Here is a 27,586-nt window from a genome sequence, read left to right as displayed (position 1 = left end):
TCACTTTAAGGTGTCATCAGCATTTTTGAACATGAGAATGGCGTTATAGATCTTCAAGGCTGGGCCCAGCTTGACGCTCATGATCTTCACAATGTCCGCCTGTGTCAGCAAAAGGAAGGCCTCGCCGTCAATCATCTGAGGGGTTGAGGGGGGGTGGAAAGAGGAGAAGGTGGGAAGGGTCATGGGGAAGGGGGTGCAGGAAAGGTAGGAGTATGCGTGGGGAGTGGGGAGGGAGAAAGAAAATGGGAATAAAGGATGTTAAATGTGGGGGAAGGGAAGGGGAGGGAGAGAGGAAGAGGAAGGACAAGGAGAAAGGAGAAGGGAGGAGAGAGGAGAAAAGGAAGACAGCAATGGGGACGGAGAAGGAAAGAAAGACAGCCCTTGCTCCCCGTGTGACACACATGCCCTCTCTCTCTTTCGGCCGGCCAGACTGAGTTTCATGGTTTGCATTTGCAAGATGTCTCCAAAGTTCTCACAGACAGAAGCTTCAAAAAAACCTGCCCCTGCTCCATAATTATGGGGCTCAGTACAAAATGAAAACATAGAGCCCTTTGTTCAAAATTATTAAGAATTTCAAGATAGCAATAGCTTTAAAATTAATAGCTTTGAAATTAATAGCTTTATTAATTCTTAATAATTGAGTGGAGTTCTTCTACGGGGGTGGCCCTGGGAGGCTGCATGGATCACACCCCCACGAAGCCCTTTTGCCCACCTTCTAAGTAGCTTCATTCACTGGTCATCCACTTTACAAATGTTTTCTGAACTCCTCTGCAATCTGTGTAAGACCTCTTTGTGTGATTAACACCTTTGCAATGCCCAAAAGACAAACAACAACAATGAAATGACCCCCCACAATAAAACAAAAATGCTGTTGTCCTCACATGAACCCAATAGTCAAGCTTAGTGCTGCTAACAGCAGACAGCTGGTCACTGTGTATCCTGATGGAGTGCAGTGGGAGACACACTGTGCCCTCTGACCTATCTTGCCAGAGAGAGAGAGAGAGAGAGAGAGAGAGAGAGAGAGAGAGAGAGAGAACACGCTGGGAGGGATTCAACCTGAACCTAACCAAGCCTTCATATCTGACTTCTAGCTTATAGCACACAGAAAACGGAGGAACATGTTAAGTGACACCACAGGAAGCAAGACGAATCCAGAAGGGAATATTCTATAAGACTTTTTAAAGCATCAAGAGAAAAAAGAAATAAACCAAAAAAGGAGGGGGACTCCTGGAAGATACTCAAGAGCCATCACAACCAAAATCAGGTATGTGGGTCTTGTCTGGATCCAGGCTCAAAACTGCAAAAAAACCCCTAAAGTTCTGGGGCAAATAGGGAAGCTTGGACACAGGCTGGGCATGAGGTGATATTGAAGAACTCTGCCAATTTTGCGGGAAATGAGGATGTTGTGGTCATGTAGAAGTTCTTAGTTTCAGAAGTACTGAGGGTGAAACGCCATCGTGTGTGTAATTTATTTAATATTATTCAAAAATAGGAAGAAGCAAACATAGGAAAAGCTGATAACTGCTGAACCCAGGGGGCAGGGCGTGGAGAGAGTGTTGGTTGGGGGGGACTGGAGGAGGGAGTGAGATGAAAAGAGCCCAGGAGGGAAGCTGTTCAGGCCAGGGACTCAGCGGAGAGAAAACAACCAGACATCCATGAACAGGAGGTTTGAGACATGTTCATAAAATGGAGTAGCACTCAGCAGTGAACAAGCTACAGGTCCCCTTGGCAACAGGGAAAACCTCCAAAACATTACATTGAGCAAAAAGAGACAGACCCGAAAGAGTCCAGGCTGTTAGATTCCATTTATCTGAGTGCAAGAACAGGCACGCTAATCTTTAGTGCTAAAAATTAGTGGTTGTCTTTGGGATGGGGACTGACTAAAAAGAACTTTCTGGTATGATGGAAGTGTTTCCTGTCTTGGTGAAGTGTTGGGTTCATGTGTACACATTGCAGGAAACTTGTGGCACTGTACTTTTAAGATGAGTGTTTTTGCTTTACTTATATTTTAAAACCTTATAGGACAAGGGACACAGATAAGCAGAAAGCACATATTTAGCATGCACAAGGCCTGGGTCCAATCTCTAGCACCAAAAATCCCCAAACCAAAAAAAAAAAAAAAAAAAAAAGACATCTAAGGGAGCAGCAGCCCAATGCATTCCAGGTTATCTGGTTTTTAAAAACATTTCCCCTTGCCAGGCGCAGAGGCACACACCTATAACCCCAATGACTTGGGAGACAGGCAGTTCAAAGTCAACCTTAGCAATGTAGTGAGGTCCTAGCAATATAGCCAGAATCTGCCTCAAAATAAAAAATAAAAAGGGCTGGGGATATGGCTCAGTGGTTAGGCGCCTCTGGGCTCAATTTCTAGTACTAAATAAATAAAAATAAAAAATAAAAACATTTCCACTTGATTCTGGATACAAACACAAAGATCAGATCAGCAACACAGAAGGCAAGAGAAGCACCCAGAACAGGGAGGAGGTGGGAAGCTCACTGCACAGGAGCAGAGGGAGAAACCATGTGGGGTCTGGACATTCTTCCAGGGAAAGAGGAGTACTCTCCTTACAGGCACTGTGAGCAGCTGAGATCATGCTGCCCTGGGTGGAAGGGGTTGTACAGAAAGGATGTTTATATTGTTTGGAGGGAAGCCCTAGACAAACCCAAAGGTTTCAAACTTTACAAATTAGGAGAGTCATAATAAAGTTCTTTATTTAAGGGCAACTGTGCACTGAAACCCAGAACTACCATTTATAGATCCCCCACTGTACCAGGCATGCTGGTATAGTGACATGATTTATCTATTGCTTACTCTGTGCGTGAGTGTGTATGTAGGTATGCATAGTATGTACACACACTAATGATACAGTTATGCTAGACACTCTGGCATTATGATTCACTCTTCATTTCCAATGGCTCTGCAAGGTGGTTCTCATCATACTCACTTTATCTCCATTCTACAGACAAGATGCAGCTCGAACTGGGCAAGCTGAAATTTCAACCCAGCCCATCTCCAGAGCTGGCTTCCTCTTACCTATCACTCACTGCTTCTTGTCTTTGCAAAACTCTTGGGTCTCCATCTGAAGTGTGTGTTAAGACCCTTATTATTCAAAATATGCTTTGGGCTTGGGGTATCAGCTCAGTGGTAGAGAGCCCGTTCAGCCTGTGCAAAGCCAAGGGTTTGATCCCCAGCACCAAGAAAGAAAAAGAAACTACAGACAGGTGTGAACTTACTGTCCCTCACTGGGAAAGCCAACTTCTGCAAACAAAAGACTGGGCAAAAAGCAGCGTCTCATTCCTGAAGATGGTCTGAACACACAGTGGCCCCAGCAGGCCACAGCCCACACCAGATTCTTCACAGAGACATGGGTCACTGACTAGTCTCACCTAGGTGGGCAACAGAGGCACTGGCTGGGGCAGCACTGATGAGAGCACCTGCTTCCTGCTGTCTCAATGACACAGTGACCTTGTCTCTGTCCCCCACTCTGCACTTGCACCTTACCTCATCTTTGAAGAGGCGTGCTTGGTCCTCACAACCTGTCAGAGTCTGAACAAAGCCAAAGACCTTGAAAACCAAAGGAGATGTATTGACAAGGGGATGGGGCTTGGGAATGGAGCGAGGGCTGACCTACGGGGCCCTGGGGCCTTCTGGGCTGGGCCAGTGCTGATTTTTCTCAGCCTCAGAGATCTTGGGTCTCCATGCTGGTGGGCGTGCAAGGTAAGGCTCCTTGCTCTTCAAGCCCAGGGCTGAAATCTGTCTCCCCAGCTAGGTTTCCAGCCCTTCCCCATCTGCCATGATGGGCCTTGGCACAGCATCCAGGTCAGCCCCAGGGCAACTGGAAGGGACTGTGATGGGAAGGACGAGCAGGGGAGGTACAGGGCTCTATCTGACCAGGCCCCTCCTGAGCCCTCCCACAGGGTGTGGTGAGAGGGAGAGGGAGGGCGGGGAAGAGGGGGAGGCCAAGGAATGGCTCCTTACCTCCTCGATGGTCCACTTGGAGACCGTGGAGGCCGAGATGCCCGCCACTCCAGGCAGGAGCTTGCAGTGCTGCTCCCAGCACATGGAGAGCGAGCGGTCCGGGTGGGCCGACAGGGCCGACATGAAGAGGGACTGGTGCACGACATCGGGGGTGAGTGCTGCAGGGGAGGCAGAGGCCGGAGGCTGATGCTGAGGACCGGTGTGTTCCCCAGAGCCCACTCACACCCATACAGCATGGGAGACAGGCTGGCCAGCAGACAGGACCAGGGGCCCTCTGGTAGCTCACAGAGCCAAGAGGGTGACCTGCATCCCCTGACTCCTTACCTGGGGCTACTCCCTCTGGTCAGTGGTCCCTCACTCAGACTCAGGTAAATTATAGAGAGTGGCCCCCGCTGCATCCCTCTGGGTGCTATAGGAACCTGAGCCCTGAGAGGATGCGGTCTCAATGGAGCTGTGTGGCTTCTGCAAAGAGACCGGTCTCTAGATGTCTTGCATTAAAGTTGTCCCCAACATCCAAATAGGCTTGGCCCTGACGTGAGAGGTGCATTCTGTTGGCCCTCGTTTCCAAAGTGCTGCGGCCCAGCCAGCTCAGAGCCAGGGTGATTCTGTCTCAGACACCTGCCCTACCTGCCTGCTCTGGCACTAGTCACTCCCAGCTGCCTGTCACTTTGCTTCCTGATATGCTCGGGAATCTCTGGCTCCATGGATCTGGTGACTGATGTTGCTCTGCTTGGCCTTCTCCTGTCCAGGCCTGGCGCTCAGCCATTTGGACTTCACCCACCTCAGGCTGCTCCGACAAACCTGGCCCTGCCCTTCTTCTCTGGCCTTGGCTGCCTTGGGCAGTGTGGCCATTTGTGCATGGGATCTTCCCTGCCGCTGCCCCCTATGCAGGGGAGCTGTTCTTCCTCTTTGCTTGGTGCTAATTCTGGATGCTGATGAATAAAGCAACTCCAGCACCTTCTTCTCTATGTCTCCCCTGCTGGCCAGAGACCATTCTGCCCTCTCGTGAGCCTCAGCCTTTCGCCCTTATCTTTCTGCTCCTCACACGTGACCTCAGGGATCGTCACCAGGCCCACTGACTGACGTTCTTCTGCAGCTGTCCTCCCTGCTGCCCTCTGCTCATCAGCCCAATCCAAGTTCTGCCTTCCTGATAGTCCCCTTGAGTACCTCCAAGGAACTGCTTGCACACTCCATCAGGGCACACCCAGGATCTCCCTTGAGATCCACTAGCACCTTGTTCTACCTGGCCACGTTTTGGCCTCTTGTCCACCCAGGTGCTCCCTCTTTGAAGTCCTGGGTTTGATCTTCCTCTCACAGCCTTGAGTGGGCTTGGGGGCCACACCAAGTTTGTCAGGAGTGTCCCTCTTTATCTTCCCTTCCCAGAACACAGTGAGATGCTCACAGGCAAGTCATAGCTTCTTATTCAACCATCTTGCTGCAGCTCCGAGTTGGCACTACTGCTCCTGGAGACGCCAGAGCCATCAGTGCCAAGCTCTGTCACAGAGCACTCCCCATGGGGCAGTTTACAGCAAGCCCAAGCCTGCACTGAGGTCTGCCATGGATGTGTGAGAATCCCCTCCAGAAGGTTGCCCTTCTGGGAGCGAGCCAGCTGCTAGAACACAGAGGTCAGAGACCAGGGCTCTGTGCCTCAGGACCTCGGTGAGTCCTTTCTCCCCTCTTTGGGCTGTGGTCTCAGTCATTGGAAAGAATAACTTCCTAAGAATCCTACAGGTTGGTTAGCAAGTGCCCTCTGGAGGTCAGAACTTGGTCCTGCAATGGAAGCTGACCAGGCAACCAAGGTGGGCAGAGTAGGCACCCACTACAGTTTAATCCTCAGAAGTCTTCATCCGAGGCCCTAGAGGCTGGTTAAGACCCTTGTCACCAGGCCTAAGGCTGCAGGAGGTGCCTTCTGTTTGCACCAAGAGGACACAGCATGGAACGGCAAGAGGGAATCCGGCAAGACAGACTACTAAGACAACTGCTGCTCACTGTGCTCAGAATCCCACATGGCCATCTTACTTAGGCCTTGCTATCCAAAGAGGGGTACTGTCACTACCAGAAAAAATAAGTACACAAGGCTCCGGGAATTTGGATGCACCATGGGAGACCAGGAGTGCCCATGCATGTTAGATGGACCATGCAAGGACACAGCAAGAAAACGGCCACCTGTAAGCCAAGGAGGGAGTCCTCGAAAGTAGAGCTCCCACTGACACCTTGACTTTCAGCCTCCAGGACTGTGGGAAATGAACACCTGTTGCTTAAGCCACCTAGTCTGTGGTGTTTTTCTATGGCGACTTATGCAAAGTGATCCACTGGGCAGTGAGAAGTAATCTGACATTTGGATCAGGGGCTTTATGTCTTATGCCCGAAGCACATGGCAGAAGTCAGGCCAAGTATGAATCCCAGTTCAGCCTCTCACAAGGTGAATGGCCTTGAGCAAATGAATTTGCTCTGAGCCTCTTTTTTTTTTTTTTTTTTTTTTTGCTGCTCTGAGCCTCTTGTTCCTCTCTCTCAGATGTATTACAGTTGCTTGTGAGAGCTACAGAGGGTATACACGAAGAACTCAGCACAATGCCTGGCCCATAGTAGATGCTCAGTAAATGGTAGTAGTGACCACTGTTACTTCCGGTATTGACTTTTTTTTTTTTTTTTTTTGGTACGTTAGGAGATTTAACCCAGGAGTGCTTTACTATAAAGCTACATCCCTAGTCCTTTTTTTTTTTCTTTTGGTACTAAGAATTGAACCCAGGGGTGCTTTGCCACTTAGCCACATCCCCAGCCCTTTTGTATATTTTATTTAGAGACAGGGTCTCACTGAATTGCTTGGAGCCTCTCTAAGTTGCTAAATGCTGGCTTTGAATGCACCATCCTCCTGCCTCAGACTCCTGAGTGCCTGGGATTATAAGCATGCACCACCATGCCCGGCCCCAGTCCTTTTTGTTTATTTTGAGACAGGGTATCACTAAATTGCTTAGGGCCTTGAAAAATTGCTGAGGTTGGCCTTGAACTTGCAATTCTCTTATCTCAGCCTCTGGTCACTAGGCATGCACCCCATGCCTTGACATCAAAGTCAGGTTTTCGTTCTTTCTACTGGCAGGGCCGGGGATTGAACCCAAGGCATGCACATGCTAGACAAGCAAGCACTCTATCACTGAGCTACATCTTCAGCCCAAAAGGCAGGTTTTATTTATGTTTTCAAGTATGGAAACTGAGGCTCAGCGAGGTTAAGTGACTTGCCCAATGTTAAACAGCTAGAAACTGACAGCCTTGCTCTCCTTCCCAGGAAGCCTAGAGTCAGAATAGCAGAGCTGGGCATCATCTGCTTCACAGTGGAGAAGCAGAGGCCCACACCTGGTGCCTTTTCATGCACCATGGCACAACAAGGTCATTGGACCGGAACCCAAGGCCACTCAGGGTTTTGCCACTACTCTACGGTCACAAAGAGACTCCCTTCCAGCTTTTCCTGCTTTGGGTGCCCCTGGAATCTCACCCCACCAGTTACAAGCACCCACTGGGAGCATGTAGAAGACCCAGGAGCAGAGGACCCAGGCTTACTCTGGAAATCTTCCTGTGGCATCTTCCGATACTTTGGAGGGCGTCCAATCCTGGAGAGAGAGGGACCAGGTCCATGGCAGGGGATCAGTGTCTGGCCCAGGAGGACACAAGGCCCCGCACCCAGAGAGCCCAGGCCCTCTCTCCCTGGCCTTCGCACCGGCCGTGATGGCGAGGCTTCTTCCTTGGGGACAAACTGGAGACGTTCTTTTTCCGTGCTGAGGCCTCCGTGTCAGACAGCTCTGCTTTCAGGCGACTCTGGTTCCTCTCAGCCAGTGGGCAGCCCGAGAGGCAATGGTGAGCTGTGAACTTGCCAGTTACGTGGCCAGAGCCATCACAGCCAGGAGTGGGGCACTTCCTGGGAAGAAGAAGGCTGAAGTTGGGCTGATCCACTTGTCCCCACTGAGCCCTCCCCAACTCTGGCCCTATTTGGCAGGTCTCAGTGAACCCCCAAGGGCCTCGCTCAGCTGGTGCAAAGCAGACCCTCCCAGAAGGTCCACAGATGCCCGGTGTCTCGAGGCAGGAGGCCTTTACTCACCGGTGGTGAAAGCTGTATTTGGAGGTCCTAGTGTGGGACAGACTCCTGTAGTTGAGAGGAGGGCAGCTCCCAGGGGAGGCGGAGCTGGGCTCTCTGGGCCCTGGAGGAGCAGGAAGAGAAGTTAGCATAGAGTCCTAGAGATAGGGCAGGGAGGGCAGGGCAGGGATGGTTTCCACCCAGGAGGTCAGCACTAGGATCGGGGTCTCCAGGAACAGGGCCCTGAGCCAGGTCAGGCCACCATTCTCACACTGTTCATCTACCTGCCCATTGCTGGGGAGGGAAGACTTGGTTCTCTTAGGCTTTGGGCCATGCCCTTGGTCTCTGAGCCAGGAACACTGCTTAGTGTAGGGGACAGTTCTAGGTGGGAGCATGGGTATCCTGAAGCTCACTGTGGGACCAAAACCCTCTGTGTCAGACCTGGTTATGAGGGACAGAGCCCCCTGGGCAGGCCAAAGAAGGAAGGGCTGTCAGAACTTGCCGGGAAGGGCAAGGGACGGGGAGTCCTAGGGTACGCACGGAGAGGAGGCTCCAGGGGATGTCCTGTCTTGGAGCACCAGCCCGCGGGGTGGATGTCTGGGTGGTCCGCATCAATCCAGAAGTCATAGCCGTGACTCCAACCATCAAAGTGGAGCTGGGGATGAAGAGCCCATGGAGGTCAGGAGTTCCTCATGGAGCCCTTTTCAGCCGAGAGGACCTCCAGGTCCCAGAAGGCTCTCCCAACCCTAGGCCTGTGGAAGCGGACCCTAGACTGGAAGGACCCCGGAGCCAACTCCACAATAACTGGTCTCGGCCCATGTTCACCAAGGGCCTCACCCATTACATGACCGGCATCATGTCGGGACCATCAGTCCCTAGGACAAGGGTGATTCGGTCCATGTGACAGAAGAGAAGACTAAAGCTCAGAGAGACGTGACTTGCTCAAGCCCACAAAAGACAGATGCTGATGAGGCAAAAACGAGATCCAGTGTCTTCACTTCCTGTCTCATGCCATGCCCTTGACCTCTAGCCAGTACACAAACTCCTGCCCAACTGACCTGTCCACTCCCCCAGCCCTAGGTCCCGAAGCCACCTTTATGCGATGGTCCTCCACATCCTCTACGCTGGCCACACGAATCAGGGCTGGGTTCCTGCGGTCCACAGCCTCCAGCTTCATGTTGACCAGGAAGCTGTGAGGAGGTCGCTGTGAGGGGAGAGTCATTTTCAGGCCAGGGCCCAGCTGAGGAGAGCCCAAGTGCTGCACCCAGGGAGACCGGCCTGCACCACAGGGAGGCCAGGGCCCATCCTGGCTGGCTAAGGGCTCCACGTCTTCCTGAGCTCAGCTCCAGGGAAACGGAGCATCAACTCACCACTTTGAAGGCCCAGGAGGGCACAGCAGAGGTCCCAGTTTCTTCTAGATATTTCTCCCAGCAGAAGCTGTCAGGGTCTGGGTAGTCTACAGAAGAAAATGAGAGCGATGTCTGGAAGGTGACTGGGGAGCTCTCTGCCCCGCAGCAGGAATCAAGAACGAGGAAGGGGCCGAGACCCTTGGAGCAGAATCCCTTCCATGACTGCTACCAGCCCCTCGCCCAGGTTCCCGAGGCAGATGGGTGCTGGTGAAGCAAGGGCAGCAGGTCGTCAGGGACCCTGACCCCACCACCCACGGCCCTGCTGCTCCACTCCAGTCCTGTCTGAATCTCTACTGTGCCTGGCCAGCATGGTGCTCCCAGGAGGAAGGTCACACTCTGCTTTGGGCTCCCTGCTCCTTGCCGAGGTGGTCCTCTAACTTTATTCCCCTGAACTCCACCAGAGACAGGATTTGACAGGACTTTCCCAAAATCAAAGGAGACTCAACTCCTAGGCCACGAAGTGGAGGCTCCAAGCCATATCTGTCCCCTCACCCTAACCCTAGAGAGCTGGCTAACAAGGTTCTGGTAAGGGCAGGAGGACAGGGAGGAGGGGCCAGGCTGGGAAGAGTGCACGCTCAGTGCAGGGTTACCTTGTGGAGGGGTGAGGGGCTTCCCTTGCTTCTGGCACCAGCCTACTGGGTGGATGTAGGGACTGGTGGGATCACACCTGAAATGCAAGAACTGTTTCAGGAGAAATGTGGAGGGCTGAGCCTGCTCACAGCCTGGCTTCAGGGCCTTCCCATCCTACTTCTTAGTAAGAGGGAGACAGATGACTGACAATACAGTCAGAAAACTGCTGCATTAACTGAAAACTCCAGCTCACCATGCTATCTAAGGGGGAACTGTGAGTCACGGTGTACATGCATCTTAGCCAGGGCAGCTTTAGATGTCACATGTAATAGGGAGCTGCATTTCTTATGATATAGCTCAACTCCACAGGACAGCCAATTACCCCCATCCTGAGCAAGATCTGAATGTTGTTGCCACATGACACCTGATATGAAAGCAGTTGCCCCCAGCCACCCCCTCCCCCTGCAGGCCTCCAAGTACCAGTAGTCATAAGTATCATCCCAGTTGTCAAAGTGCACCAGAAAGCGGCTGTCCACCACGTCAGTCACACTGGCCACGCAGACGAGAGATGGGTTCATGCGATCAACAGCCTCCAGCTTCATGCCCACCTGGAAGCCCAGGGGTGGGGGACTCTAGGGATAAGAAGAAGGGCTGCCATGGCCTGGCTGGCTAGTGCTAGCCCAGAGCCTACTAGCAAACATAGGAGTGGGTTCCCTAGAAAGACCCCCTGAGGGTGGGAAGTAGGGAGGGTGGGAGAAATAGGCTGGGAATGAGGGTCTCTCCAGGGCAGAATCATAACCATTCTGAGTCGCTCAGAACTCAGGCCTCCAGGTGCACCCAGAGGAAGCCTGCCTTGTTGCACGCAGAAAGTAAGTAACTGGCAGGAGGCCGTGCCTTTATCCAGAGACTCTGACCAGTTCAGTACCAGTCTCCTGTACTGGCCTGGCCTGGCTTGGGGGCAACAGTGGGGTGGTAGGGAGGGAAGCAGGGAGCGAGAGGGGACCAGCATTAACTGGGCACCTGCCTTGTATCAGGCATAAGTTTCAAAAGATATAACCTCCCTTCATCTTTACAATAGTCCTGTAAGTGTTCTGATTTCCACTTTAGAAGTAAAATAGTCTGAGCTGGAACACAACCCCAGTCAATGGGTAGGGGACAGGATTTGAAGAGTTCCCCACCAGTTACCTATGAACCTGAGAGTGTGGTCTCTGGAGCTGGACTAGGTAGGGGTCTAACTATCCCTGCCTGAGCAGTATGGTGGCATCTCTGGCCCATGGGGACCCTGGAACTTTAATGTGGTTCTTGCTTTATTTATGTAATTATTTTTAAGTGCTGGGGATCGAATCCAGGTCCTCATGCATGTCAAACAGGCCCTGGATGGTAGCACTAAGCTACACCCCCAGGCCCACTATGGTAATACCTCTAATGGGGGTTCTCTACACTCTCAGACCCTTTGTTTGAGATCATGAGATACTTTGGCTGCCAAATAAAGCTGCCAGCGGCCTTGAATAGAGTTAATGGGTAGAGGGGTGAATAGTTGGAATGAATGGGAGAGCCTCAACATTAGCAGAAAAGAAGCTCCCAGAATAGAGGCTTTGACTTACACCACAGAACTAAAGAGCAAACCAAAGGAAGAGCCCAGTGTTGACATGTCAGTGTCAGACTGAGGTCGTGGGCTCTGAGGGAGGGTGTGGAGGAGGACTCTGCAGTTGGCAAGTGCTAAGGCTGGATATGGTCTGAGCTCATCTCCCAAAGTTCCTGGGCTGGAGGTGGGTCCCCAGTGGGGCACTATTGAGAGATGTTGGGACCTCTAACAGGTAGGACCTAACAGGAAATAATATTAAGTTACTGGGGGTATCACTCTTGGAAGAGATTCATGTAGTTCTTGTAAAATCCTGGTTAGTTCCCACAGAGTGAATTACTATTTTTTTTTTTAAAAAAGGCAAGCCTGGCCCCCAAATACCTCTGACTTCAAAACATGCCCTGTGATATCTTCCATATGAGCTCCCACCATTGTGATGCCATCTGCCATAAGGGTCTCCCCAGAGGCTGAACAGTTGGGGCCACGTGATCTTAGACTTTCAGCCTCTAAATAATAACAGTCTCTTTTCTTTATACATTATCCAGCCTTGGGTATTTTGTTATAGCAACAGAAAATGGACTGAGACAAGAAGGAAAGAAGGAACTGGGGGGAAAACCCATAACCAGCTTTACCCACTCTGGCCCTTGGCCCTGCCCAGCTATGCCCCTTGCATCTGATAGGAGACCAGAACAAAGCTGAGAGCAACAGCAGATGAATTCTCTTCTGATGAGTCAGATCCTTGGGGCCGGCTGCAGTGGCTCTGGCCTGGGGGTGATGTCCACTTGCTCAGGGCACTCACGTGGCTCTGGCTCACAAACAGGTGCTTGGGGGCCGCCTGGGCTCTGGTGCTGCGCAGGTACTGGCTCCAGCTGAACTCCTCCTCTTTGTAACCTGGGCCCCTCAAGGGAATGCAAGAGCGCTATGCAGAGGTGGGGCCACAGAAGGGTACCCCACACCAAAGCAGCAGAACCCAGCAGATCTGAGGAACCCACAACCCTCAAGAATCTTACCAGGGAACCCCAGTCAAAGCAGGACATGACCTGGTGAATACTTGAAGGGCAAAGCAGAAGCCCTGGCTTTTGACCAGGGCGGAGTTGTATCATAATGTGACGCAGAGGCTGGCTTTGGAGCAGGGTTAGGGTAGAAAACACGGGAGCCGGAGGGGTCACTGACAGGAAAGGTGGGCGGGGAGTCTGAGGACTGATGTCTCATGGGACCAACCAGGTGGGCCTTACCTTTGGGAGGCTGCAGCTTGTGTCCAGTCTTCTCAAACCAGCCAGCGGGGTGAATGTCAGGGGAGTTGGCATTGACCCAGAAGTCATGGCACTCAGAATACCCATCGAAGTGCAGACGCAGGCGGTAGCCACACACCTGGCCCCATGAAGGGAATCACAGGGACTCCAGCGCCAGCAAATGTCCTGCTCCCTGTCCCTTACCTCTGCTGGCCTAGACTGTGGTCTCAGGGGCTCTGAAGCTAGTAGGCTCCCGCCCTGCTTTTCTTCCCCATCCTGAACCCTGCCCTGAGCCCTCCCATCCTGCGGCGAGGACAATTCAGGTACTTGTGAACCCTGAGTGCTGGGTCCAGGACGGGTGGACTCTGTAACAGCTTCCTGTGCTCTGGGGCCCTGGGTGGATCTTAGAAGGTTCCCATAAGGTTCACGACAGCCCAGGGCCCCCGACGGCCTTCCCTTCTGAGACCTCTCATTGCTCCCCACTCACATACCCTGCTGTGGTCCCGAGTTACCAGCAAGTCCTTGAACATGGTGGCCTTCCCATGCCCCCGAGTCTTTGCCCTTTTGCTTCTTCTGCCTGAAACTCCCCCCTCATTCACACTCCTGTCAAGACTCAGTGAGAGACCCTTCCTCTATGCTCTTCCTGACCACCCAGGCCAAACGGGGCGCTCCATCTTTGTGCCCTACTGCTCATCTGTCACCTCCTGTGGCAGGTCACTCATGTTTATCTAGTTGATTTCCTGTACAACTGTGAGCTCCTAGAGCACAAGGACCTTGTCTGTTTCAAGCCAACATCCCCAACCCTTGGGATGGCCCCTCCTCAAGATCCCCCAGCACGGACAGTCTGTGCATACTTAGTACACCACCAGCCTAGAGCACCTGTTCTTTCTTTTGAATATTTATTTTTTAGTTTAGTTGGACACAATACCTTTATTTTATTTTTTAATTTTTATGTGGTACTGAGGATTGAACCCAGGGCCTTGCTCATGCCAGGCAAGTGCTCTACCGCTGAGCCTGAGCCCCAGCCCCAGCCCCGGCCCCGGCCCCGGCCCCGGCCCCGGCCCCGGCCCCGGCCCCGGCCCCGGCCCTTGTTCTTTTTTGAATAAAGCTTTCTCTGCGTTCCAATTCCATCCCCACAAGACTATGCCTTCTGAAGTGGAGCAGTGTCCCCTCTGTGCCCCCAGCAGCGACATCCCTCTACACTCAGCTATCTCAGCAGAAGGGCATTACCAAGCTCCGCTTACCTCGGCCACCGTGAGGATGAAGTACATGGATGGGTGCTGAGGGTCGATGCCTTCTAGCTTCATGCCCAATTTGAAGCCATTCTTGTTATGAGTGACGGCCTGGGACTGTCAACGCACAGAGTGGAGAGGACCCAGCTTCCATCCAGCCTTATCCTTGCCTAGTGGGCTTGGGGTGAAGGAGCTGCCTTTAGGCCCCACCTGCCTGGTATTCCCGAAGTGGGCAACATGCGTGGGGATCTGGACTGCGGGGATTGAGAGAGAGAATAGCTGGGGGGCTCTTCTGAGGGCCTAAGTCAGGACTGGGCTTAAGGGCTTTCTCTAGCCTGACTCATGGAAAGCTCAGTGCCAAACTGAGGAGAAGGCATGAGAATTCAACAGTCTGTAGGCCCAGGGATGGATGCGCCTGGATGCCATCTCCCCACTTCTTCCTGCCCCTGATGGCGGGCCCTCTCCTACTCCAGGCTCCTAAGCAGTCGCTTCCCTTCCATTCTGCCAGTCCATCGAGGAATGTCAAGGAGAAAACACCGGAAGGTCTGTGTGTGTGATGAGTCCCTGGCTGGGAAGACAAGCTCTTCCCAGGTGGAAACTGCCAACTCACGTCCTGGAAGAGGCTGACGGGGGCAGTGATGGCCTTCTGCTCCTCCAGGTAGGACTCCCACGACCAGCCCTCCTTCTTCTCACCTGGTGCTGTGGAAAGGCACAGACAGGCCAGTTCCTGGGCTGCCACTGATGCGCGACTTTTCTCAGTGTCCCCTGACCACACGCTCCCTTACCCTCCAAAACAAGCCTTTGTCTGCAGTCACTTGAACCCCCTGGCCACTAGGCCACCATGGGCTCAAGGAAGGCAACCAAGTCTTGCCACCCAGTCCCCGCCCCTAGGCCACTCAGCAAGTCCCTAAGCTTATCAAAACTCAGCCTGAGGCACTCTGTCCTCTGTAACCCAGGACAAAGATGAGCAAGGAGTCCTCAGCCAGAGGACTTAAATCACAGCACCACCTAAGCTTGCAAGGAAAGAAACGGAAAAAGAGAAACGAGAGGGCAAACAAGGAAACAAGAAATGGAGGAGAGGGGACACACAGAAATAGGAAGTCCTTTTTATAATTCGCCTTTTTCTAAACACGTAGCCACACTAATGTGTATCCATGTGCTTCGTGTGCCCCAGAGTAGATGGGCTGATTCCACAACCCTCCCAGACAGACAGACAGACACACACACTGCATACACTATGATAGAGGCCCAGATCCTGCCCATATCTCGGAGTCTCGGGTTCCTGGGGAGGGAAGATAAACTTCCCTTATAAGTGGAGTCTCAGCCTCCACCTCAGAGGACACACACCCTGAAAGGCTAGGATAAAGAACTACCCGTACGGTCCGAGCTGCCGTCTGCAGAGGGCCACAGACAACCTAAAAGGCCACAACTCAACCAGAATCAGTTCATAAGCCTTCGGTACAGAGCTCCAGCTTCTTCTGGAAACTTCAATGTCTCAACTTTGTCATCTACTAAACACAGTCTATCTTGGAGGATTGTTCATGAGAACTACAGAGACGCTGTGGGTCAGAGTTCCTCATGAGGTGACTCATGTTACTGGTCATTTTAGCCAGATTTTTTACTGCTGTAACCAAAAGACCTGACAAGAACAATTTTAGAGGAGGGAAAGTTTCTTTGGTGCTCCGTTTCAGAGATCTCAGTCCGTAGGTTGGGCTCATTCTTTGGGGCTCGAGGTGAGGCAGAACATCATGATGGAAAGGTGTAGGGAAGAAACCGGCCACCAAGAAGCAGAGGGAGAGAACTGTCCTCACCAGGACAAAGCATAAACCCAAAGGCACACCCCAGTGCCCACCTCCTCCAGCCACACCTACCTGCCATCAGTTACCACTCAGCTCATCCCTATCTGGGGTTAATCCACTGACTGGGTGAAGGCTCTCACAGCCCCGTCATTTCGCCTCTAAACCCTCTTGTATCGTCTCACACATGAGCTTTTGGGGGACACTTCGTATCTAAACCATAACACTGGCCTTCACTAAGTCAGAGACCTGGATCCTAGTTCTGCCTCACCCCAGTTCACTGGGCCACAGCCCTGGGTATTCAGGCACTCAAGAAAGATGGTTTTTCCTCAGTTGGAAGCTGTGTGTGCAGAACATCTGTCTTGCAGCTGCCCCTTTCCTCAGCCACTGCACTAAACCAAGAGATTCCCAACCACCTGACCCAGTTGGGCTAAGGCACAAATTTTGTTCACCAACTTCCCAGCCAAACCATCAAACCCTCTCAGGTCTATTCTGATGATCTAATTTAGAACACATCTCTTTGAGCTATCTTTTGTCCTCAGTGAGACCGGGATTGTCCTTTATAACATACAGCCTACTATGTTCCTCAAGAAACCCTCTAGTTCTCCACCCAGCTTCATCCACACTCACCGAGTCGGGAAAGAGGAGAGAGGGTGGACCTCAGGACACCAGGCTGAGTTTATCTCACTGCCTCCCGCCACGGGGACTCCATATCCTTCTATACAATGCCTCCGCTTGTTCCAAACCACCGCTACCAGGACAGAACTCTTCCCAATGCCCACTTCTCTGTCTCTCTGGATGATATTCTCTCTCTTTTATTTCCCCCTCATTCTTTACCTACTGTAGCACCTGCTACGTAAGGGTCTGACTGCTTGCCAGAGTTCTCATCTCAGGTATTCTTGTGGCTCCTGAGCATTTCATTTTGAATACCCCCACCCCATGCTAGTCATCCTCCAACATGGCCAAGCTCCAAGGCCCCCATGCCACAGCAGGCACCTCTGAACAGCACCTCGCTACACGCCATCTCTTGCATTACTGCCCCCAGCCCTGCTACTTCCCTCCCTGGACGTGTGCCATCTTGACACTCTCACTAGACCTAACGCAAGACAAGCCTGTATCTCCACAGTCTACCTCACGCACTTCTTAGTTCTACCTTGACCATTCTTTTCCCATTCAGTGGGGCCACATGTCATGCCAGAAATTGGGGGTGCAGAGATGCCTCAGAGACTTCACACACATTGTCTCCATTAGCCTCCCAATGCCCTGAGGTGATGGGAAGGACTGGTTGTAATCCTCTTCAAGATGAGAAAAGAGACTAATCTGCCGGAAAGAGGCCTGACTGCTAAACCTTTCTGTAATAACTGGATTCCTTCCCTGGACAAGCCCTCCACCTTCCTCTAGTTTCCTGCATTCTTTTTCCATAGGTGAGAAATGGGCTGAGCCTTTAGGCACATCCCCAAGACCAAATAAATCTCAAAGCTTCTGTGTATAGCCATGCAAGCTGTGTACTCTATATAGATGCCCAGCCAAGTGGGGACAGACAGGGGCTGAAGTTCAGCCTGGACTTCTTGCCAAGTCATGTGGCTGAGTCTACAATGAAGAAAGGTGCCCTTTTCTAACTTTTCTGCTCAGAAAGGCACCTTTGTATGCTTTCTACAAAGGTACCACACAGGCTGGCTGCAACACACTCTGTCTACTTCCAAAAAGGCTTCTTGGCTTATCCCTGCTTCCTTAGTCTAGATGGCCCTGGTTAGCTCGTTCTTTGGCAAGCCCAGCCTGGCAAAACCAAACCTGCAACTTCTGTGCCAATGCCAGTGGGTCCTTTGGTATTCTTTACCCTAGTCCACGGCACCACCACCCACTCGCTGTGTGGCACGGCTAGGAACTTGGACATGATCCTGGTGGCTCTTTTTATCTCTAACTCTGCACATTTACCATCCTTGCTTTGAACCTAGTGCACAAGCCTCCTAACTGATCTTGCTGCCTCAGACCTTCTCCACTGCCAGAGCATCTCTAACATAATACTCACTTGTTTATTTTAAGTTCCACAATGGCTTCTCGGTACTAGAGTACTTGCTAGCATGTAAAAAAAATCTTTCCACCGCTCAAAATCCCTCAGTGAACTAGCCACTCACTGCTGCTCCAGCTTCCCCATGTGTGTCCTATGCTCTGCACAGGCTGGTCCTCTGTGGCAAAGATCCTGTCCCCACCCTGTCAACCCATCCTCCTATCATTCTCTGGCCCTTCAAGCCTCGGTCATAGCTCCAGCACCTAGTTCAAAGCTTTACACAGACTAGATGCTCAACAGATGTTTATTAAGTGACTGGAAAAATGCGAGTGGGTGGGCAGGTGGGTGGATGAAACCCTCCTGTCCCATGGAACCTTCCTTTGCTGCATGAGTCAGAGTTCATTCTGTAACAGTTCCTTGTATTTACATTCTTCAAATGCAACACTGATTATACGATCGTACACTAACTACCTGTGTATATATATCTGTCTCTGCATCTTGTCTGCTAATACTGTGTTTTCCTCACTTTGAGCTCTTAGCATCTAACCCAGTGCCTGATAAAGGCAATGTCTACAGGAGAGACAGAAAATATAAAGAGAAGAACAGGATATCACAAGCAGTCAGGGTACCACCATAGGCTGGGTCGTCTTGTTTTAAATTTTTTACAGACTTATCTTTGTATTTACCCACCTCTTACAGAACATGGTTAGCCAATTCAGAATCAGTTCATGTTTTTTTGTTTGCTTGTTTATTTTTTTAGTGCTAATGTCTGGTACATGCTTGTAAGTACTCTACTACTGAGCTACATCCCCAACCCAGAATCAGTTTATTTTAAGACACTTAAAGTGCTTTGAAGTTGTAGCTCGGAAGCTGAACATGTGCTCCGCCTGTGTATGGCCCTGGGTTCAATTCCCAGCACCAAAGGAGAAAAAAGATACTGAAAGTTCATTCCTGATCCTTGTATTTAACATGTGTCTCTTGGAGCTCTATGTCTGGGAACACTATGCTTCCTAATGCTACGGTCCCTTGTTTACCTTGTGAGGGTCATAAAGGCTGCCTGGTTTCTAGGGAGCATAAATGGGCCCTGCAATGGTTTGATTGTCCCCTCCCGGTCTCATGCTTAAAATTTTTTTAAAAAAATATATTTTTAGTTGTAGTTCGACATGATATCTTTATTTTATGTATTTATTTTTTTATGTGGTGCTGAGAATGAAACCCAGCGCCTCACACATGCTAGGCAAGTGCTCTGCCAGAGCCACAGCCCTGGCCTTAATGCTTAAATGTACTAGCATTGTGATGGCAGTAAGAAGTGGGACAATTAAGAAGTGATTAGGTCACAAGGGCTTGCTCTCAAAAATGGGCTCATGAAGTTACACACGGTAGCACATGCCTGTCATCCCAGAAACTCAGGAGGCTGAGGCAGGAGGATTGCAAGTTCCAGGTCAGCCTGGGCAACTTAGTGAGGACCTGTCACAAAATAAAAATAAAAATAAAAAGCGCAAGGGTGTAGCTCAGTGGCAGGATGCCCCTGGGTTAAATCTCCAGTATTATGCACACAAAAATAATAATAATAATAGATTCATGCCATGTCACAGGTGTTGATTAGTTATCATGGGAGTGGGTTCCTAATAAAGGATGAGTCTGGCCCAATCTTCTCTCTCTGCCTCACACATGCTTGCTCTGGCCATCTGTCATGGCCACTGCACAAAGGCCCTTGCCAGACACTACGGTCATGCTCTTAGACTTCTCAGCCTCCAGAAACATAGCCAAATAAACTCCCATTGCTTATAAATTACCCAGGCTGTGGTATTCTATAATAGCAATAGAAAATGGACTAAGACAGAAATTTGCTATCAAGAAGGGGACCTGGGGACTGAGGTTGTGGCTCAGCCATAGAGCGCTCCCCTAGCACATGCGAGGCACTGGGTTCGATCCTCAGCACCACATAAAAATAAATAAATAAAATAAAGGTATTGTGTCCAACTACAACTAAAAAAAAATATTAAAAGAAGAAGAAAAAGAAGAAGAGGAGAAGGAGGAGGAGGAGGAAGAGGAGGAGAAGGAGGAGGAGGAGGAAGAGGAGGGGGAAGGGGAAGAAGAAGGGGAAGAAGGGGAAGAAGAAGACCTGTAATAAATACCTGAAAATGTAGAAGTGGTTTGGAAATGGATAATGAGAATTTGGAGTAGCAGAGTAGAAAAAGCCTAGATTTCCATGAAGAGAGCTTTAAGGGCAATTCTGGTAAGACTCAGAGGAATAGAAGAACTGTGCAGAAAATCTGAATCTTCTTCCAGATTACTGAAATGGTAGTGACCAGAATGCTTGTGGATAGTAAAGGGCATTCTGATGAGGTCTCTGGTGTATAAAAGGAACATCTTACTGGAAAACAGAATAAAGACCTTCCTCGTTATATGGCTGCAGAGAAGTGGTGGAATTATATCCATATCCTAGGACTTCATGGAACGCAGAACTTAAGAGTGATGAAACAGGACACCCAGTAGAAGAAATACCCAAGCAGCAAAGCACTCAGGCTGCTGCTCGGCTACTTTTAACTGCATACACCAAGATGTGAGAATGAAGAAAAAGCTTGATGGAATTTATGATTTTTTAAGAGAAGCAGGGGGCTGGAGACGGAGCTCAGTATTATAACATGTCCCTGATATGCACAAGGCCCTCCTTGGGTTCAAACCCCCAGTACCATAAAAAAAAACAAGAGATGGATGGAAGAGGAGTGGAAAATTTGAAGCCTGACCATGTATATAGGAAAAAAAAAAAAAAAGTTGTTTAGGAGAACAAGCCAAAGGTGTGGCTAAGCAATTATTTGCTAAGAGAGTGATATGGCTAGAGGAAGCCAGGACCTATTCAAGGAGACAATGGGAGAATGACCCCAATATCATTTCAGAGACCTTCCGAGGCTGCTCCTCCCATTCAGAGAGTTAGGAAAGCAGAATGGTTGCCAGGGTTGGGCCCAGGACATCCTCCTTGAGCTGGGGACACCATTCATGAGCTTATTGCTCAGGACCGCCCTAGGTCTCTGCTCCAAGTAGTCTGGTGACATACTCACAGCCACCTAGCCATAGATGAAGGAGGCCAGGGCAATTTGAATTGCTGCTCTGGAAGTCATAAGCTGTGAACCGTGGTGATATCCACATGGTGCTAATTCTGCAGGCACAGAATACAAGTGCTGTGGGAGCATGGCTTCCTCCACTCAGATTTTAAAGGAGGTCATAGTCAGTTTGAGGGGCCAGAGAGAAACTTGTCTTGGGGCAGAGCCATTGCACAGCCCTACTAGGGCAATACCCAGTGGAGCTGCGGCAGCAGAGCCACTACCCAGGTCTCAGAAACGTACAGCCACCAGTGTGTGACACTAGCCTGGGAGAACCAAAGGCACAAGATTCCAGCCTGTGACAACTGCTGCTAGAGTAAAAGCAGCCGGAGCAGAGCTGCCCAAGACTTTGGAGCTTAAACCTAACAGTAGGTCCAGGTAGCATCACATGGTATGAAAGATTAAGTTAGAGCTTTAATGTTGAATGCTGTTTTCCCTGTTAGATTTGGAATTATGGTTATAGTTAATGGGTAGAGTTAATTAATGGGCATAGTTACTACTCCCCCCCCCACTCTTTCCCCCTGTAGGAATGGGAACATTTATCTTACACCTATACCACCATCATATCCTGTAAGTAGACAACTTTTTTGATTGCACAGGCTCATAGCTGGAGGGAAATTTCCTTTAGGATGAATCATCCCCTGACTTGCACTCACATCTAATTTAGGTGAGACTTTCGATTTTTTAGTTGATGCTGAAATTAATTAAAAGTTTGGGCCTGGTGTGGTAGCACACACCTGTAATTCCAGTGGCTTGGGAGGCTAAGGCAGGAAGATCACGAATTCAAAGCCAGCCTCAGCAAAAACGAGGTGCTAAGCAACTCAGTGAGAACTTGTCTCTACATAAAATACAAAATAGGGCTGGTCAAGTGCCCCTGAGTTAAATCCCTAGTACCAAAAAAAAAAAAAAAAAAAGAAAGGTAAAAATTTTGGCAGCTATTGCGGTGTAAGTAATGAATGCACTCTGTTGGAAGGCAGGAGTGGTGGGGGGGGGGGTAGAATGCTGTGGCTTCCAAAACTCATGTTGAAATGTGATTGCCATGGTGACAATATTGAGGTAGGACCTGTAAGAGGCAACTAGGTCCTGAGGGCAGAGCTACTATCATAAGAGCCTTTTGAAATTCTAATGAAAGCCACAGACTGACTATCTTAGATAAATAAGTCAAGATTTTTGCAAGTAAATTTAGATTAAAGACCTCAGATAAGAAAGTGTTTCTGTAAACAGGGCATGGTAGTGCATGCCCATAATCCTAGAGACTCAAGAGGCTGAGGCAAGAGGAATGAAAGTTCAAAGCCAGGCTCAGCATTTTCATGAGATCCTAAGCAATATTAGCAGGACCCTGTCTCAAAATGAAAAATAAAAAGGGGCTAAGGATGTAGCTTAGTGGTAAAGTGCCCCTGGGCTCAATCCCCGGTACCAAAAAAAGAAAAGTTTCTTAAAGTGACATATTCATTGATGTCTTGAACTGAATTATACACTCATCTTCTTGACTTGTTTTCCAATTCTGTATGGCACTCTTGAATATCACTATATAATATACCCAATTAAAAAACTGGCAAGGTTCTGAATAGATATTTCTCCAAAGAAAATATATAGATGGCCAATAAGAACATGAAAAGATGATCAACATGTCATCAGCCACCAGGAAAATATAAATCAAAACCACAATGAGATACCACTTCATAGGCTGGGGATGTGGCTCAAGCGGTAGTGCGCTCGCCTGGCATGTGTGCGGCCCGGGTTCGATCCTCAGCATCACATACAAACAAAGATGTTGTGTCTGCCGATAACTAAAAAATAAATATTAAAGTTCTCTCTATCTATCTATCTCTTTAAAAAAAAAAAAAGAGATACCACTTCATATCCAATAGAGTGGCTAAGATTTAAGAGAGAGGGCGGGGGGAGGGGGAATCAAGTACTGGTGAGGATATGAATAAACTGGACTCTGATACATTGCTGGTGGGAATGTAAAACATGCAGCCATTTTGAAAAACAGTCTGGTTGGGCCTGGTCCCACACACCTGGTCCCAGTAATTTGGGAGGCTGCAACAGGAGGATCACAAGATTGAGGTCAGCCTCAGCAACTTAGTGAGATCCTATCTCAAAATAAAAAATAAAAAGGGATGTAACTCAGAGGTGAAGTGCCCCTGGGTTAAATCCCCAGTAACAACAACAAAAAGTCTGGCAATTACTTAAAAGGCTAAATATAGAGTTACCACAGGAACAAACAATTCTTCTACTCCTAGGTATATGCCAAGAAAAAAATGAAAACATGCTTATGCAAAAACTTGCACATAAATGTTCATATTAAGTATATATTCACAATAGTCCCAAAGCAGAAGCAACCTATATATCCATTAATTGACAAATAAAGTATGGTACATACCTACAATGCAAAGTTATTGGACAATAAAAAGGAATAAAGTACAGATGCATGCGTGCTAATGAGACAGAGGTGAAGGATAGGTAGTCAGCTAGATAGTAATGCTTGGGTAGGAAAGATAAGGGCTTATCATCAAAGAAAAGGAAATGGGTTGCTAACATGGTGGGGGGCCCCCCCCTTCATACTTCTCAAAACAAGGAGTTGCTAATGACTACCCCCTGGGCCCCTCCTTCCTGCCCTTAGGCACATACATGGAGAAGAAAAAGATGAGGAGATTAAGATTGGGGATTCTGGCCAGTCAAGTGGCCCATGTCTGTAATCCCAGCAGGTAAGGAGGCTGGGGCAAGAGGATCACAAATTCAAAGCCAGCCTCAGCAAAAATGAGGCCCTAAGCAACTCAGTGAGATCTTGTCTCTAAATAAAATACAAAATCAGGCTGGTGATGTGGCTCAGTGGTTGAGTGCCTCTGAGTTTAATTCCAGATACAAAAAAAAAAAAAAAAAAAGAGCCAGACTGGGGATTCTGAGGATCTATAAAAGGCAAGTCATACGCCCTCCTGAGGCCACCCAGCTCTGGACCCTGACTTCTCTCCAATAAAGTTTGCTACCTCTGTTCTGTCTCTTTTTTCTTTTTTAGATGGACACAATACCTTTACTTGATTTATTTATTTTTATGTGGTGCTGAGGATTGAACCCAGTGCCTCACACATGCTAGACGAATGATTTACCACTGAGCTACAACTCCAACTCCTATTGTGTCTCTTTCTTAAATAAAACTTGCTTTCTGTGCTTGCCTCAATGTTTCTTGAGTATTTAATCTTCAACACTGTGGGAGCGAGGACCAGATCCTGATTTCCAAGGCCGGCATCACTAAAACATGACTAAACTTGGAAACACTGTGCTGAAGTGAATTAAACAATAGTCACAAAGAACCACATATATAATTCCTTTTATATGAAATAGGCAAATATATTTATACAGAAAGCATACTGGTAGTTGGCAAGAGCTAAAGGGGACTTGAGAGGGTATAGAGTTTCTTTTGGGGGTACTGAAAATGTTTTAAAATTGATGAGCTGATTATTACACAACTCTGTGAAGATACAAAAAAAATGCACACTTCAAACAGATATGTGTGGTCAGTGAGTCATGCAACTGAACTACAGTCCATAAAGAACCACGAAAATAATCTATTCATCTATTGAACAAATTATTCACTGAGAATCTACTCTATACCAGGTTCTAGGGTAAGCAAACAAGATACAATGATCAATAAAACGATTTCAGTCCCTGTTGATGGACAGAGGAAGATAAACATTAAACAAATTGCTATACAGAATCTAGGTGATTACAAGTGTGATAAATGGTACTTAGCTTCAGTTGACAGTTGTCACCTGGGAATATTAAAGAGTGTAACAGAGAAAGCCTCAGGGCTGGAGCCAACTATGAATGAATCTCTGCTCCATTTTTCTTAGAATCAAAGGACCAGAAAAAGGCATGTCAGATCAATGGCCAGCAATGCCATCTGGTGCCAATAGAGGATGCTCAAGTCTTCAGATACTGAGCTAAGACATCCCTGGCTGTGAGGCCTAGTCACAGTTGAATAATAAAGGATAAACACCTAACCCCTAAGAACACACATATACTACTACATCAGCCAAAAACAATCTTTTCTTTCACATACACTAACCCATGCTCATCTGGTTATGTAAAACATACCACCACAACCATGACCCATACTCCCAGCCTCACACCTCCACAGGCATATACACACCTCACACAAATATATATACCCAGGCCACCATACCAGGCTGGCTGCTGCTCCAATCCTCACTCTCTGCAGTTCTGGTAGCGGGTGGACCCTCTGGATCCTTTCTTTCTTGCTTCTCCTGTAGAAGGAAAGCCTGATTCCAGCTTCCTGTCCTCATGAGTTGAAGGCACCAGTCTCTGATCCTGGCCCCTGTCTGGTTCTGTGGCCACATGTGTTCTGCTCCAAAAAGGCAGAATTCATTCTAGGCCGCCAACAGGAACAAAGAGTCAGCAGACAAACTGCTGCCACTTGGGTACAGAATCATGGGGACACATACACCCTTGCTGCACAGCCTGACTAGAGTTCTCATTCTTGGGTGGGGAAACTGAATACATGATCATGTGCCCCATGCTGATTTTACCTGCTCAGTAGAATTTCCATGCTCTGTCTCTTTCCACTAATGCAGCTACAGCCTTGTTTCCTGATTTGGGCCTGGCTCATGGCCTCCAATGATGGAGTTTCCCATCTCCTATACATCTACCTTGGGTACCAGTTCACAAGAATGTGTCTCAATCCTAACAATAGAAGGAGATGGGCACTCCAGGAAATAGATTATTTATTACCCTTCGACAAGGTATTCAAGATGGGTCCCAAAATATTACAAATCGTCTCTGGTCTAGGCTTATGTCTTGGATGGAAGAGAAGATAACAGGAATGAGGCATGTGCTCTAGCCTCCCTCTCCCCTCCCTCCTGCCCTCTTCCTACCATGGCCTCTGGCTCAGACTCCTCTGATAGGCTCTGATATTCCCTGCGCTTTCGTTTCTTCATGGGTTTGAGGAGCTCTGAAGCACTGGCACTACTTGAGGAATTCTCCACGATGACAGACCTAAAGGGAAGAGCAGCCTCAGCCACAGAACCATCAGCCCTGCACCACCCATCCCCCTCCTACACTTGAAAAGAAATGGGGCTTTGGGAGCGGAAGACAGAGCAAGAAAGCTGCGACCCCCTCTCCCTTACCGCTCCTGGAACAGCTGAGAGGGGCCGGCATTCGAGCAAAGAAACTCTGGACCTGTGCCTTGAGAAGGCCCACAGGCCTGGCACCGACAGGCGCTATCGTCCTCTGGGGGATCCTGAGAGAGCTCTTCTGGAGAGTCCTCGGGGAGGTCCCCTGTGGGGCCAACTGGGCCTTAGGCCTCCCACCCTTTCAGTCATGCTCAGGCTCCACCCACGGCCCTTAGGCCCTGCCTCCCTGGCCCCACTTCCACACTGGACAGCCTCCCAGCCTTCTCCACTCAGGAGCCACCCCTGGGCACACCTGCAGGGACCGCGGGGCCACGCCCCCAGCGGATGCTCCTCAGGAGCTCAGGCCTCACCCCACACCGCGCAGTGCCCCAGCTCAGGGCCCGGGGAGCGGGCTCCTACCGGGCTGTTGGGTGCCCGCATCGCCACCTCCCTCCGGGGCCCCGCTGTCCTCCTGTTCAGCCACGCCTTCCTGCCGCAGCTCTGGACTCCGTGGTTGCTCCACTCCCACCATGTTTAGCGGCGCATACTCGCTTATCCGAAACTGGAGCACGGGAAAGTGTGAGGACAGCCAAGCCTGCACCAAGTCCTCGACCCACTTTGGGGTGGAGGTTTGTGCTCACCCTTCTCAGGCCTCATGCTGGATAGGGCCCCACTAGGCCTCAAGGCTCCGCCCCCTGCCCCCACTAGGCCACGCCCCCAACACCTGCAGGACCAGTCCCAGGGTATCTCACTCCAAGCCACGCCCCCAGGGCCTCTAAGGCCAGCCTCAACCCAAGGCACGCGCTGAAAGCCCCACCCCGCAGAATCTATCATCTCAGCCCCCCTCCCACTTTCCATCTGAAGCCCCACCTCCAGGTCAACAGGCCCCGCCCCACGGCCGCAGTTCCACAGGCTAGCCAATCCCCACAGGCACTGACCCGCAGGCCACTCCCAGGGGGCGAAGCCACGGCTTCTGTCCACTCCAGCAGCTGGACGGTGCTGGTACTAGAATTCGCTGCTGCCCCGGCGCTTAGCTGTGGCAGAACAGTGGCTGTGATTGGTTCACTGCCGACCACCCGCTCCAGGGCGCCTACATGGATGGACTCCCGGGGGAAGCAGGACACATCCAAGGCACTGCTGGGCAGGCCAAGGGTGGCGGAGCTGGCTGTGAATGGATACACAGATACACAGGTGGGCCTGATGGCCCTTCTTCAATTCTACTACTTGCAAGTGAAAGAAGGCAGGTATAGGAAAGTGAAAAGTTAGGATCTCCCTGGGATCCACACCTGCTTCAGCAAATACGGCCATACTCCTTCTCCCCAGACCTGAGCTTGACCTACCTGGAATGATGAAGGCAGTTGCGGGGAGGTGAGGACCGGAACCTGAGCTCTCTCTGGCCACCAGATGCACGCTGACCTCCCCTGTGGAAGGCCCTTTCAGTGTCCTCAGCACCTCCATTTCAGTATGCCCTTCCAT

General features: G+C 50.0%; 1 protein-coding gene across 3 annotated transcripts; it reads right to left on the bottom strand.

Annotated features, from left to right (window-relative positions):
* Positions 1-27,586, bottom strand: L3mbtl1 (L3MBTL histone methyl-lysine binding protein 1). Of its 3 annotated transcripts, none has more exons than XM_026383274.2 (21): positions 27,451-27,586; positions 27,049-27,275; positions 26,531-26,672; positions 26,126-26,276; positions 25,874-25,994; positions 25,165-25,246; positions 14,681-14,769; positions 14,083-14,187; positions 12,842-12,977; positions 12,406-12,497; positions 10,505-10,656; positions 10,045-10,121; positions 9,416-9,501; positions 9,139-9,249; positions 8,586-8,700; positions 8,070-8,169; positions 7,692-7,889; positions 7,535-7,584; positions 3,980-4,137; positions 3,503-3,565; positions 1-135 (listed from the first exon to the last, which is right to left on the bottom strand). In XM_026383274.2, the coding sequence occupies exons 1-21, from the start codon at positions 27,584-27,586 to the stop codon at positions 1-3; spliced, it is 2,526 nt and encodes an 841-aa protein (XP_026239059.2). The 3 variants fall into 3 exon arrangements, with proteins under 3 accessions (XP_026239059.2, XP_077655971.1, XP_077655972.1); XM_077799845.1 differs by having other exon boundaries at positions 26,558-26,672; XM_077799846.1 differs by lacking the exon at positions 3,503-3,565.

This window comes from Urocitellus parryii, chromosome 6, assembly GCF_045843805.1.
Source record: "Urocitellus parryii isolate mUroPar1 chromosome 6, mUroPar1.hap1, whole genome shotgun sequence".
Classification (NCBI taxonomy): Eukaryota; Metazoa; Chordata; class Mammalia; order Rodentia; family Sciuridae; genus Urocitellus; species Urocitellus parryii.
The sequence above is the reverse complement of the archived record's forward strand: the minus strand, read 5'-3'. Positions and strand labels throughout refer to the sequence as shown.